This window comes from Chlamydomonas reinhardtii, chromosome 2 (genome assembly GCF_000002595.2).
Source record: "Chlamydomonas reinhardtii strain CC-503 cw92 mt+ chromosome 2, whole genome shotgun sequence".
NCBI classification, from domain to species: domain Eukaryota; kingdom Viridiplantae; phylum Chlorophyta; class Chlorophyceae; order Chlamydomonadales; family Chlamydomonadaceae; genus Chlamydomonas; species Chlamydomonas reinhardtii.
Genome location: NC_057005.1, coordinates 7,362,352 through 7,375,091, shown reverse-complemented (window position 1 = coordinate 7,375,091; position 12,740 = coordinate 7,362,352). Strand labels below are relative to the sequence as shown.

The window sequence follows — 12,740 nt, the reverse complement described above, 5'->3', positions numbered from 1 at the left end:
CAGCTCAGGACGCAAATTTCGTGAAGGTATTGTATGTCTACTACCACTTGTGTACTGTTACAACCGCCACTCGTCTGCTGGCTCAGAATCAATCCGAGTGCGCTGCCCCATCATGCCGGTTCTTCAACCCCCGCATCCACGCTGCCGCGCACCCGCCGCTACGCCCTTCCCTGCTACGTGCCTCGTCCACGGGAGCACCCATCTGCACGTCGAGACTGTTTCATGTAGCCCGCTCCTCGACCAAACATGCCTGCCTTGCCATCACATGGCAGCACTCGCTCATCCGTCATCGTGCAAAGCAGGGGTTGCTTGGCAGGCGTTGTGCCAGTCGTCTACAACTCTTGCTCCTGCCCCTCGCCGTACACGGCCCGCAACACACCGTTGCTGCAGGTGAGCACCGCCATCTCGCCGGCGATGGCGCGACTCAACCCCACGTCCACCATCAGAAGCTGTCCGCCGCACCTGCATGGCCGGGAATGGAGGTTGATGGGGGCGCTCTGCTTTGCCCTGCCGGCCGTGCAGCGGAACTGTGCAGCAGGCAAGTTCACGATGGTTGGGCCAGGTCATTCTCCGCTATCGTGCGCTGGGCCTGGCCCCTTGCGGACCCCTGCACCTGCCTGCTGCTGACCCGGCCGCCGCGCTGCACCGTGTGCCCCACCACCACGCGCTGCACGCCCAGCCGCTCCGCCACCGCCGCCACCTCGGCACACACCTGCGGCAGGCAGCACATTCGGAGGGCGGTGTGCGCTGTGGCGCCCAGCAGGAAGAGCCCGTGCTGCGGACTGGCAACCACACTTACAATGTTTCCAGACGGCCTCACCTGCTCATTTGGCGCCTGGATGTAGCGGCGGCTCCAGACCGCGCCTTCACCGCCCAACAGCAGCTCTGGAGTCCGAAAGGCAGCGCATGCCGGGCTTAGTGACACAGGCGAGTAGAAGCGAGCAGAACGACCCACGAAAGGCACAGAATGACAGGTGGAAATTGTACCAGGGACGCACGCGCAACGACAAGTATCATGGACCAGACCGCTGTCTGCACACGCGCTCACACACCTGCAAGCTCTCGCCGGTAGCGCCACCGCGCTGATGCAGGTTCGCCGCCTCTCCCGCTCCTAGACCCTTCCTGGAGCCCCGCATTACCCGCCACCGCCTGCTCGCCGCCGTGCCGGCACCAGCGGCCGTCGCAGTGCACCAGAGCCTCTAACGCCACCGCATTCCATGCGTCCACATACTGCTGCGGCGTCAGCCGCCCAGTCGCCGCCGTCCCTGCACCTGCCCCTCCCTTGTTCCCATCCTGTTGCTGATCGCCCTGCTCCCCAACACCCAGAGCCCGCTCGACCGCTGTCAGCATCCAAGGAAAAGCGCCCGCATGCACAACCAACACCTCGCAGCCGCCCCCTTTAGCCAGCAGCGCCAGAGGGCGCCGCCTCACGAGGGCGCCAAGCGGCTGGCTTGGCGCCAAACCCGCTTGCCACAGCTCCAGCCCCGCCCGCATCTGCGCCAAAAGCTTATCTTTCTGCTCCTGCTGTTCGGGATGCGGTTCCTGATGCAACAACTGGCGCCACCGCGTGGCGACACTGCCGCCATTCCTGCTACCGCTGCTGATGGCACTGCCACTGCTGCTAGCTCTGTCGCTGGCTGTCTTAGTAGCGCTGAGGCCGGAGTCAGCCAATCCTGACTCCCGCAGCCGCCGAAGTCGCAGCTCGCGGTCGTGGTCCGGCTGCCGCCTCGGCCCCGGCTCGCCAGCAGCAGGTGCAGGCATGGAGACCCGGTGACCGGCTGGCAGCTCACCCCGCAGCGACTCGTCTTCAGAACGCTCCTCCTCCTCCTCCGCCTCCACCTGCGCCACCTTCTCCACCCCCTGTTGCTGCTCTGCAGTCGGGTCGGGCTGCGGCACCGAGTGGAGGTGGTGGCCGGACGGCTGTTCCGCGGCTGCGGCCGAGTTGCCGGCCAGACCGCGCGAAGTCCCTGTGCCGCCGCGAGAATCGTCCCCAACCCTTGCCGAATGTGCGTCACTGCTGCTGCCGCTGGCGCTGCCGCCTGCGCCCGGCCACAGCGGTGGCAGGCGTGCGGCGGCGCCAATCGCCCTCAGCTCCTCCCTAGACACGTACCTGTGCCGATGTGGGCCAGCAGTAGCAGCACAAGGTGGACAGCAGCGCGGGGGGGGGCATGCTGCGCACCGGGCTGCTCGCTAATATGACCGCAGGCAGTCCCGCCGGGCCTTTGAACTGCACAGCGCTGCATTTCGTAACGACTCGTGCGGCCGCTGGGATGAACAACCCCTCCCCGGACGTCCGTACTGACCGGTAGTCATGATGCACCTGCGGTCCGAAGAGTAGCGAGGCGGAGCGAGGCGGAGCGAGGCGAAATGAGGCGATGTGAGGCGACATGAGGCGTTATGAGGCGGACGGGGAGTCAAGCCAGCAGCCCATTATATGTCCGAGTAAAGGGCCAAGCCTTCTCATCAGCACACCAAGTGTCAGTTTGGGGCGGAGGCATTCGGCGGCCAGAGAGGGGGCGTGCATCGCGACACAGCTTCTCTGCCCACATGCCACACGCACTCACACGCGGCCCGCCCGCCCGCACACACGCACCAGCATCAGCTCGTGGTTACCCAGTATCGCCTGCACGCGCCCGCCAGCCGCCTCCGCCGCCTGCCCCAGCCGCTGGAGCAGCCCCAGCAGCGCCAGGCTGTCGTGCCCGCGGTCCACCACGTCACCCAGCTGCGGGGACGGCGCGGCGCGTGCACATACACACACATACGCACAGAAAAGGTGTTTGTTGGATCACGCCCCTGTAGCGGCGCATGCATGTGCTAGCTATTACTGGTCTGCTCCGGCTGTGTGCTGGCACACGATCATGTATGTACTGTGACATATGGTGTGGCAGCGGGTGATTTCAGCCGCTGTCAACCACAATGCCAGGCAGGCGGCCATCCCTCACGGCCACCCCTCCATTGATCCTGATCCGCCCACCCGAGTCCACCAGGTGTGCATCCCCCCCCCCCACCTGCACCAGCATTGCATCGCCGCCCGTCCACTGCCATTCCCAGTGCCAGGTTTCTGGCAGGCCTGACACATGCGGCGCTGCAGCGGACGTGTAGTTGGGCGAAATCAGCCCGGCAAGCTGCAGGGCGCGTGCCGCCTGCGAACGGAGTGCACATAGAGCTGACATACTGACGCGGTACTGTTTCCATGCATGCATCAGGCACGTGAAGAGTAGCATGCAGATTGCTCAGGCACGTAGCACCTCACACGTGGCTGCGTGGGCCATTGATTGCTATCTTCCGGCATGCAACTCGCCTGCCGTGCGTCGCCGTGCAGGTCGGGTAGTAGCACCAGACGCGAGTGCGAGCTGCTTCGCCCGTCACCTTCCCCAGCGCTGGTGTAGCCATTGCCGCTGTCACTGCCGTTGCTACCAACTGCGCTACCTCCAGCCAAGGCACTGCGGGTGGCGGCGTCCTGGTCCCGTTCAGATAGGCCGCCAGTGGACGCGCCAGTCTCGAGGAAGAGGCTGGCGTACCGAGACTGCAGGTCTACTCCTGTTTCAAGCTCTGGGAAGAAGAGATCTGCGAGGGGCGTGCAAGTGGTCCTTTTGCGAGGAGGGGAAACACAGGGCGCCACCCCGCTGTCGTAGGTGCGTCGGAAGGGGGACAGGTTGGACACCCGCCCGTGACTCTCGCCTCACTTGACAACACGGCCGGCGTATGTGCGTCAGCACTTATCGAACCAGCAGAATAACCACCATATATGTACTTGTAATGTACAAGGGCGACAGCGAAGAACAGCGCTAGCGGCAAGAAACCCGTCCCGAAGATTGCAGATGCCATGGCCGCGAGAACGAGGACAGTATGTTGCTATTTTGTGATTCACGGCCTATAGTACCCCCCGAATCTATATGGACACCGTCATGCTACCTGACCTGCCACGATTGAGCCACCATGGCGATGCGACGAGGTCAACCCCACGCCAACCAGTGCCAACCCCCCCCCTCCCCCGCACACACACAGACTTTGGCTTTCATCCACACATCCCCCACCAGCCGCACCCGCTCATGCAGACACACACTGCGTGCGGGCTGCGACACGCCTTGTTGCCGTTCCGCCCAATCCGCTGTATCGACTGCATTTCTACGCGATGCTGGATGCCACCCGAGCCATGTCATCCTTCACGTCCGATAGGGTTAGTCGCATAAGCATTCTCTATGACTCCCAGATTAGGACCTGCTCGAACCTCCCTTTCAGTCCCCTCACACGGTGGTAAAGTTGAGAGTCTGCTCCTGGTATGGACGGGAGTTACAAGCTACCTGTGCTTTGTCGGCTTGTCGGGTTTCGCCAGAAGCAGTTGTGTACCGTAACACCGAATCACCGGTCCCCTACACCACCGACTGCGAACAGCGGGCCCAAGTCTAGGCAGCGAGCCTACAGCCCTTCGGCCTCCGCCGGACCTCTACACGGCTCGCATGGTATTTGCACCAAGCACAATCCTGCACCGGACACGCACAGCATCGGCCAAGATCAGCCCCATTGGTGTCACCACACTCCTACGCGCAATGCATGCCCCAGACCGGATGACGCGATCCCTGCTCTGAAGGCACCTGGGGCTTCGGTCTATACACGCAACGCACACGGCAGCGGGGGAACAACCCACCTGCATACATTCATCCGTCACACGCCTCACATGCACACCGCTACGCGCTCTCCGTGGCCTCGTCTGCACAATTCATTGCTGGCGCGACGCGGCGCTACCCGGACATATTACAACACACCCCGCATCCCTCAGACAGTGCTCACAATCCCTGGACCAGTGCTGCGTTGCGCACATTCAAGATGCACCCCAAGACCCGGAGCCCCGCCTTGCAAGCCCACATCCAGTCAAGCGACACCTGTGGCTTCACGCAAACAGCCCCCGCTGGCACAGCAAAGCGCATCGCATGAACCTACCGCACTCGGAGTTACCATGCAACACAGAAAGCGGCCTGCTAAACTAGAGCCCCCAACGCCTCTGCTTGGCACATGACTGTTGCAGGAACATGTACGTGCGTTAATCGCAATGTTATTGGCATGAACTGGCTGTCTGCAAATTACTCAAACATGGGCATGATGCTCATGGCGCCAAGCTGCCGCCGGTCCATGGAACTGCGGTCAATCGCCCACACCGCGTCCGGGCGTTGGCCAATCGACACGCGCCGCAGCGTCCCCGTGCGCGCAGCCCACGACCGCACCCCCGGCCCTGCGTTGGGTCGGTTGGTGACGCCTGCCTGCTGAGGCGGGGCAGCAGGACCAACGGCAGTGGCGGGCGCCAGCGCCTGTGGCGCGGCCGCCACGCCCACGATACCGGGCGTGTCAAGACCCTGCCCACAGCTGGGGCACACGCAGCGCTGGCAGCCGGGGCAATGCACCGCGCCTGCAGCAGCTGATCCACCGGGGGCGCAACCAGACGTGGTGACGAAGGGTGACAGGTCAGTGCCACCGCCGGTCCCGCTGCCGGTCACACCTGCACCACCACCAGGCGTCCGGGTTGCAGCCGGGGCTTAGCAAGTGCGGCCGAGGGCACATTAAGCGTGGGCAGCACATGTCACTAGGTGCGAAAAGGACGCCCAAAATGTTGATCGGAACGAGCATTGTTGCCTACCTGCTAGGTTCCCGGTCGTGTGCCGCACGGGCGGCGACAAGGACCTCGCCGGGAGCGCCTGCGCCTGCGCCTGGGTGGCCGCCCGGCCCGCCGCTGCCGCGCCCTGCCCCGCCGCCACCGCTTGAAGCGCCGTCGCTAGCGCTGCGGCCGCCGCCGGGGAACCAAATGCAGATGCTGTGCTTGCCGACGGTACCTGCGGCTGTGCAGATGGCGGCCCGCCATCACCATCACCTCCACCGCCCTGGCCTCCACCACCTCCACCTCCGCCTCCTCCGGACCGGGCCTGCTGCAGCAGCATCGTGGTGGTGGTGCCGCCGGTGGTGTTCCGGGAGGCGCACATCTCCAGCATCTGCTCCAGCATGGGCTGCAGCGTCTGCTCCTCCGCCGAGGTCTGCGCGGGCGTAGGCATGAGGGGGCAGGAGGATAGGACGAGTCCCATGGCATGTGTGTGGGCTGGTGGGCCTGGCAGGCAGGTGGTGCACATGTTCGCGTCTGTTGGACCCTGATGGCCCGGCCAGTCTGCACGCAACACAGCGCCCGTGCTGCTCACCTTGAACAAATCGGCCACCATCTCGGTTGCCTCGTCATCAGGCACGTGCTCCTGCGCATATGTAATGCAGTTGAGTCATGCACGCTGGACTGCTGGAAGCAGCAGAGCTACAGCCTAGCAGCTCTCGGCTTGTCCAAGGGGAGTTACCGGTCAGCAAGCATGACGTGAAAGCCGCCTGACACTGACTGACTGCACCCACCTGCATGTACTTGACGATCACCGCCGCAAGCTCACACCAGTGGTCGTCGGTGCTGCAGGAAGCAGACAGAGGGGCAGGCACACACACGAGCGCATACACCGTCAGGACGACGCATTCCTGAGGCATCGCCATTACAGCGCCGCGCCTGCTGGCCGCTTTCCAGCGCCGCAATGCCCATGCATTTGCGCCGCACTCATCACCCCCCCCCAATCTTCAAGCCAAGAATGCTCCCGCAGCACAGTGCAGCGCGCACTGGGTTTCCTCGTAAACCCTACAGTCCTCACGCCGGCCGCACCGCACCTGTCGCCGTTGTAGGTGTACACCACCTTGAACTTGACGTACTCCGCCGCCAGCAGCCCGATGGCTGGGTACATGCGCATGAGCGGCAGCAGGTCCTGCAGCGGCAGCCCCCACAGCCGGCAGGGCGTCACGGTGCGCAGCGTCCAGGGCCGCACGCGGCACTCCTCCACCACGTCGCCCAGCAGCACGCCCTCGCCCAGCAGCCGCGGCGTCTCGGAGGCGTCGATGGTCACCGAGCCCTCCCTGCAGGTGTAGTAGAGCGTGGGTGGAGGAGGCGGGTGGAGGAGGAGGTGAGCAAGGTGTTCCACAGGTCCAGGATAGGTGTGCTTTGCGGCAGTTCCGTTCGGAGACCGGGCCGAAGTAGTCGGCGCGGACACCGTGTGCTGGCGGGTGCCCCTGCCTGCTGCCGCGCTCACTTGTAGCGGACGGCCTGCACGGTGCCGTCCTGCAGCACCCAGAAGCAGTCCGCCACGTCGCCCTGCTGGCACAGGTCCTCGCCTGTGTCCGGGCGTGTGCGTGTTTGTGGGCGTCAGGCGCCGGCGGTGGGTACGACGGGTAGGCGGTGCTGGTGTGGATGTGTGGCAAGCGGCTTGGGTAGGGCACAGGTGCAAGTGCAAGCACGCTGGCACACAGTCCGCCAAGGTGAAGCCGCTTTGCACGGCTGCTTACCGGCGGGCAGGCGGATGGGCCGCATGTTCTCAGCCAACAGCGACTGCGGGTCAAAGCGAAGGCGCCAGACAATGACATATGGTCAAATTGCAAGCGCATGTGTTTCGCTGCATGCACGCCACTGCACCTAGCCCTCCTGCTACAGGCCCCTGCTGTGCCCTTGGACTGCACAGCACCTCTCATCCGCACCATCACACCGTCCGCGCACGCCACTCACGCTACCTCGCGACTTGGCTGCCTTCCCCCTTGCCTTGCATGGACATCTCCCTCCCCCTCCCCACCCACACGCACACACACCTGCAGGTCCTCGGGCAGCTCCATAAGGATGTGGCAGTCCGCCATGAGCGGCACCACCATGGCCCGGGCCACCTTGGCGCGCAGGCGGCTGGGCAGCTCCGACATGACGGCCATGTCGATGGCGTCCTCCTGCTTGCGCCCGTACTTGTCCGCGTAGAAGTTCTGGGGGGGGAGGGGTCAGCCGTCCGCGAAAGACGGAAACGTGAACAAACCAGAGGTTTGGGGGGCAGCGGGAGTCGACACGTGCAATTCCGTGCGTGAATGCCGTACATCGCATGTGTGAGAGTCCATGCTACGACCCAGGCAGCCACATCATGCTGACCACGAAGAGCCTGGCGGCCGTGCTGCAACGCCGGCCGCGAGGCCGGGCGGCGGTGTCACGCACCTGCACCTGCTTGGAGATGATGGGCGGCAAGGCGCGGTGCTCCGCCCACTCCTTGACGTGCATGATTTTGCGCCGCGAGCCGTACGCCTGTGTTGCGCGACAGCATGAAGAGGAGGAGCGTCAAGACGACATCACAACGAGGTCCAAGGCACACAAGCGGCGCCGGCAGCTCCTAGCCGCGCCTGGGCCCCTCCCTCCCATGCCACCCAACGCCCTCCCTCAACCCTCCCGCAGCCCTCCCTCGCCCCCTACCCCGCACCTGGTGTGCCTCCGCGGTGGCCCTGCTGAGCGCGTTACCGATGGACGCCACCAGCACTCCGAACATGACCATGCCGCCCACCATGGCCACGTTGGCCACCACCTGCTCCGCCGCGCTGCGGGGCTGGAAGTCGCCGAAGCCGGTGGTGGTGGTCTACGGGTGGGCATGCGGGCGGACAGGCAGGCAAGGCGGGCGGACAGCGGGCGGACAGACAGGCAAGGCGGGCAGGCAGGTAGGTAGGTAGGTGGTGAGGCCGTTAGGTTGATGGTTGGGCTGCAGGCATGAGCGCAGGGCGTCGTCGTCATCAGCAGCAGGGGGGCTGCCGGCTCTCTCACCGTCACAATCATCCAGTACACGGCGCAGTACCACTGGTAGATGGGCGCGGCCTCCCACAGGCGCGTCCACGACACACTGGACATCCAGCTGTTCTCGTAGCCCTGCGGGCGGGCGCGTGCAGGCGACCAGCGAACCAGGTCGAGGGGGAGGCTGGTCAGCAGCATTGGTCTGGTGCTTACAGCTCCCCAACGCCACCCTTCCTGCATCCTAGCCTACAGGCCTCGCGCCGCCGTCCAGCTCCCAGCTGCTGTCTCGGCCCCCCACACCAAGCCTCGAGATCCAATGCAAACCCGCCAGCCCGCCCGCCAGCCTGCCAGTGGCCGCTGCCGAGCCCGCCCGGCGGCCCAGCCTGCCCACCACCAGGCCAGCCACACCGGCCCGCCGCACCCACCTCGAAGTAGGCGCACAGCACCATGATGCAGGCCAGCAGGTTGATGGCCACCGCCAGCTGGTAGGCCAGCAGCGCGCTGTACAGCACCGTCACGCTGAGCCGCCGCGCAATGGAGGAGTCCTGGAAGCGGCCACTCAGGCTGTCCACGTATACCACCTGCAGGCGTGGGGCGGAGGAGGTGGAGGACGAGCCTAAACAGTGGTGCAAGTTTCCGCTTTGCAAACCCCAGCACACTGACTACGCCTACGGTCCTACTGCTGCCGCTGCAGCTATTGCTGCTTCTGTGGCTTGCCCTCGCCTCCAGGCGCCAGCCCAACCAGGAGTCTCTTACAGAAATTGTGGTGGCTGGAGATTTGAAAGGTGCATCAACCCAATAGGATAAACCCTGCCTCCCGACTCCTTAATCACATCGAAGGCCCCCCTGGTCCCCAGCCCAATCGGCGCGCACCTTGGAGATGCTGACCAAGCGCACCATGCGCAAAAGCCGCAGCAGCGACAGGCAGTTGACCCAGCTCTTGTTGAGCTTGAAGCTGCCTGCCAGCAGCACCACCAGGTAGATGAAGGGCACGGACGCCACGAAGTCCAGCCAGAAGCGGCCGTAGCGCGCGTACAGCCACGCCACCAGCCCGCCGTCCTCCACCGTGCGCTTGCGGTAACCATGCGTGGCCACCACGCCGATCTGCGGGACACGGAAGGGCGGGACGTTTGCAGGATTCGGCAGGTGGGTGGAGGTTGGGTCCGACGCGCATAGTTGCGAATGGAAACGGGGTGGTGATAGCTTCAGAGGCTGTGCGGCGAAGGCAAGGCCGTTTCCACCTTGTTGTAACACCCGCTTGTGCACCTACAAACCCCTGCAGTTCCCGCCGCACCTGAAAGCTGACCAACACGTTGACAAAGTAGAAGCAGCCCCCCACCAGATCGCTCACGGTGCAGCCGCTGTGCAGGTTGCCGTATTCGGCGGTGCAAAACGCCACCTGCGCATCCGCCGCACGCACGCGCACGTAAGGACATGTCGGGCGGAGTTAGTGGTGTTGCTGGTGGCAGTCAGTGGAGGAAAGAGGTACCCTTTGCATTTCGCGGCTGCCACGCCTGCGCGTGTGCACCAGTTTCGCTGCCGGCTGCTCCTGCCTCTCAGCTGGCCCTCCCGCCCGCCCGCCCCGCGCCTCTCACGTTCATGGGCACCCAGAACGCCGTGTACACCAGGTCCAGCAGCAGGATGGTCAGCTGCCACAGCACCGCAGCCAGGTTGTAGGGCGACACGACCGGCAGCAAGAAGATGGAGCGCCGGCTGTGTGGGATAAGGGACACGGGGGAAGACAGGGTTGCAGGCATCACCAGTCAGGCGAGTGCCGGTGGAGTTCGTTGGGATGTCTACCATAGTAAAGCGATGCCGGTAGGGAGGAGCAACGTGGTGCGAGGCCAGGTGAGGCTGGATGTTGTGACAGGATGCCAAGGGAAGGAGGCGAAGGCCGGCAAGCTGTGCGCCCTGCAATCTATCCCCGCCGTGCCGATTGCGTATGGGAGTCTGTGAAGCAGGCATCGATCACCAGCCAAAGCTGAATGCCGGCTTACGGTTGTCGTTCCAGAGATCTCGCCCGCCCCTCCTCGGCTCCGTCGCCGCCGTCAGCCTCCTGCCTCCGCCCAAACCCCCCAGGGGGCTCATCAATTGAGGTCCGAGTTGCGCGCTGGACGTCCGGCGCTGTGCCCAGCCCCGTCCTGCGAGTGCGAATGAACGTGGCGCTGTGTAAGCAGCGACGGTATCTGCGGCTATCAGACCGCCCAACCAGATCAAAGATGGTATAGCCTGATGTCAAGCGCCGTCCTTCCGCAGCCTCGTATGTCCGCGCAACCCCGTCCTGCTATTCACGTCCCCATAGACGGTTTGAATGGTAAGCGAAGACGGTGCCCCGCACCCCACCCCGCCACTTACTGCCAGAACTGCCCATCCTGCTGTTCCGCGCCAAGAGCCGCCAGCAGCCGGTGCCATGCAGCTGTGGGCACATCCACATGCCGCGCCAGCAGCGCCGCAAAGCCCTGGTCCTCTGGGTGCCGGTGCGGGAGTGGCGAGTCGGGCGGCGACAGGGTCAGTGGCGGGCGTGGCAGGCGCAGCGGAGAGTAAGAAAGCACAGCGTGTAAGTACTGGTAGCTTGTTGGGCAGTTGGGCATGGGCACGGGTCTGCGCCTTGTTCCGGGGCTGCAGGTGGTGCAACGGCCGGCGCGGCATATGAGCTGGTGGCTGTCGAGAGTGAGGCCGTTGAGGCGGCTGAGCCGGTAGACCCAAACCCCAAAGGAGTTGCGGCTTGCATGTGCGACTTCGGGGCCGCTAGTGCGAGGCTGATTTGATGAGGTTAGCTTGCGAGGTGACCACTCCGGACGGCATCCACCCGCGCCTAGCTGTCGCGGCTGCTCGTTACCCGCGGCCGGCGTGACTTCCGGGCCAGGACGGCCAGCTCCAAGAAAGCCCAGGGCGAACCGGAAACCCGCCACATCACTGGTATACGTCCCAGTCCTCACGTCTCTGTACTCCTTTCCAGTCCTTCCGCCCTACCCAGCCTGCGCCGCTCAGCGCCCACGCACCCTCATTTACGTAGTCCTGCGCCTCGCTTTTCTTGACTAGCGTGGCGCTGACCCACTTGGCCTGCAGCTTGCCCAGGTCCACCAGCTGCTTGCTGCTCTGTTGCAGCTTCACCATCAGGCTGGTGCGGCCCAGGCCGCTGCCGCCGCCTCCGGGCCCCGCCCGGGAAGGCTCGCGCCTCACCCGGCCCGACATGCCGCCACCCTGCCCCAACCCGTTGCCGCTGCTGCCTTGCGCCACAAGGACCCCGTTGTTGCCGCCTTGACCAATCGTGCTACCGTTAGCGGGAGTGCCACCGCTGCCGCTGAGACGGCCGCTGTTTCCGCTAAGCATGCCAGCAAGGCCCAGAGTCTCCGCGACGCGGGAGAGGGTGCTTGGCCGGCTGGTGATGCGCTGGGAGGGCTGTGAGCCCAGCCCCGGCGCATTTGAGGCGTCCTCGGGCACCGGGCGCAGCTCTCCCAGCTCCATGGAGCGCCGGTGCTGCAAGTAAAGTCACAAGGGGTTGGGGCGGTAAAGGTTAAGCTTTGTGAGGCTACGAGCGTTGCCCTCCCCCGTGGGCGAGCGTGCCAAAATTACGAACGCGAGGAGTGAAGCGCCGGGCCGGACACATTCATTGAGGTTGCATTGCAAAAGTATGGCTATCAAGGACTGCGCGCGCGCCGGCTGGCCGCAAACCCGAGGTGCTGAAACTAGACATTTCACAATTGCCACACGTGCTGCCAGCGCGACGCCTCGGTAATTCTCGGGCGTCATACAGCATCGCACTCATAACGCTTTGCACTGGCCGAGAGGGCACTCGAACAAGACTGCGTACTGACCCCTGCCATTTCTGCGGTGTCCGCTCCTCCTCCCTTAGTCGCTAGTTCCTATCATATGACTCCATCATTGGAAGACCTGGCCAACAAAGAGTAACGATGCTGTCAAGAGCTTATGCGGCGAAAGGTATTTTGGGCCGGCAAACGACTGGAACACAGCGTTCCTAATACACTGATTGTGCTGGTTTAATCTTTAGACGATGCGGTGAAGGTTACCTGACAGGGTCTTTGGGTAAGCTATCGATGCGCGATGGGCTATGTCGGTCTGGCCCCACTCCACGCCGGTCCCCACCCCCACCCAGCTTCCAGCAGCCCCCCCCCCTTGCCCCTCG

The 12,740-nt window shown here is 64.4% G+C and overlaps 2 protein-coding genes across 2 annotated transcripts; both read right to left on the bottom strand.

The window, feature by feature from the left end:
- Positions 1-45: 45 nt before the first annotated feature.
- Positions 46-3,881, bottom strand: CHLRE_02g144900v5 (uncharacterized protein). The gene is made up of 9 exons (XM_043060290.1): positions 3,687-3,881; positions 3,302-3,567; positions 3,009-3,143; positions 2,594-2,722; positions 2,304-2,320; positions 1,053-2,110; positions 821-885; positions 618-712; positions 46-462 (listed from the first exon to the last, which is right to left on the bottom strand). Exons 1-9 carry the CDS (start codon positions 3,826-3,828, stop codon positions 333-335), a joined length of 2,037 nt encoding a protein of 678 aa, XP_042927741.1. The 5' UTR covers positions 3,829-3,881; the 3' UTR covers positions 46-332.
- Positions 3,882-4,281: 400 nt separating this feature from the next.
- Positions 4,282-12,601, bottom strand: CHLRE_02g144950v5 (uncharacterized protein). The gene is made up of 19 exons (XM_043060291.1): positions 12,412-12,601; positions 11,596-12,073; positions 10,949-11,060; positions 10,591-10,734; positions 10,189-10,306; positions 9,888-9,992; positions 9,467-9,697; positions 9,019-9,174; positions 8,627-8,728; positions 8,292-8,444; positions 8,033-8,119; positions 7,648-7,809; positions 7,351-7,393; positions 7,098-7,179; positions 6,682-6,924; positions 6,382-6,433; positions 6,183-6,233; positions 5,633-6,023; positions 4,282-5,494 (listed from the first exon to the last, which is right to left on the bottom strand). Exons 1-19 carry the CDS (start codon positions 12,418-12,420, stop codon positions 5,082-5,084), a joined length of 3,132 nt encoding a protein of 1,043 aa, XP_042927740.1. The 5' UTR covers positions 12,421-12,601; the 3' UTR covers positions 4,282-5,081.
- Positions 12,602-12,740: the final 139 nt, after the last annotated feature.

Bases quoted from the DNA above. Each gene is read 5' to 3' on its own strand.
- CHLRE_02g144900v5 (XM_043060290.1), bottom strand. From the start codon at position 3,828: ATGGCATCTGCAATCTTCGGGACGGGTTTCTTGCCGCTAGCGCTGTTC. The intron at 713-820 runs GTGAGGCCGTCT...TGCCTGCCGCAG, and splicing joins TCCAGGCGCCAAATGAGCAG to GTGTGTGCCGAGGTGGCGGC. The intron at 463-617 runs GCAGGTGCAGGG...CCGGCCATGCAG, and splicing joins GGCGGCCGGGTCAGCAGCAG to GTGCGGCGGACAGCTTCTGA.
- CHLRE_02g144950v5 (XM_043060291.1), bottom strand. The intron at 7,394-7,647 runs GTGTGTGTGCGT...TTTGACCCGCAG, and splicing joins AGCTGCCCGAGGACCTGCAG to TCGCTGTTGGCTGAGAACAT. The intron at 7,180-7,350 runs GTAAGCAGCCGT...GCCCGGACACAG, and splicing joins GCCCATCCGCCTGCCCGCCG to GCGAGGACCTGTGCCAGCAG.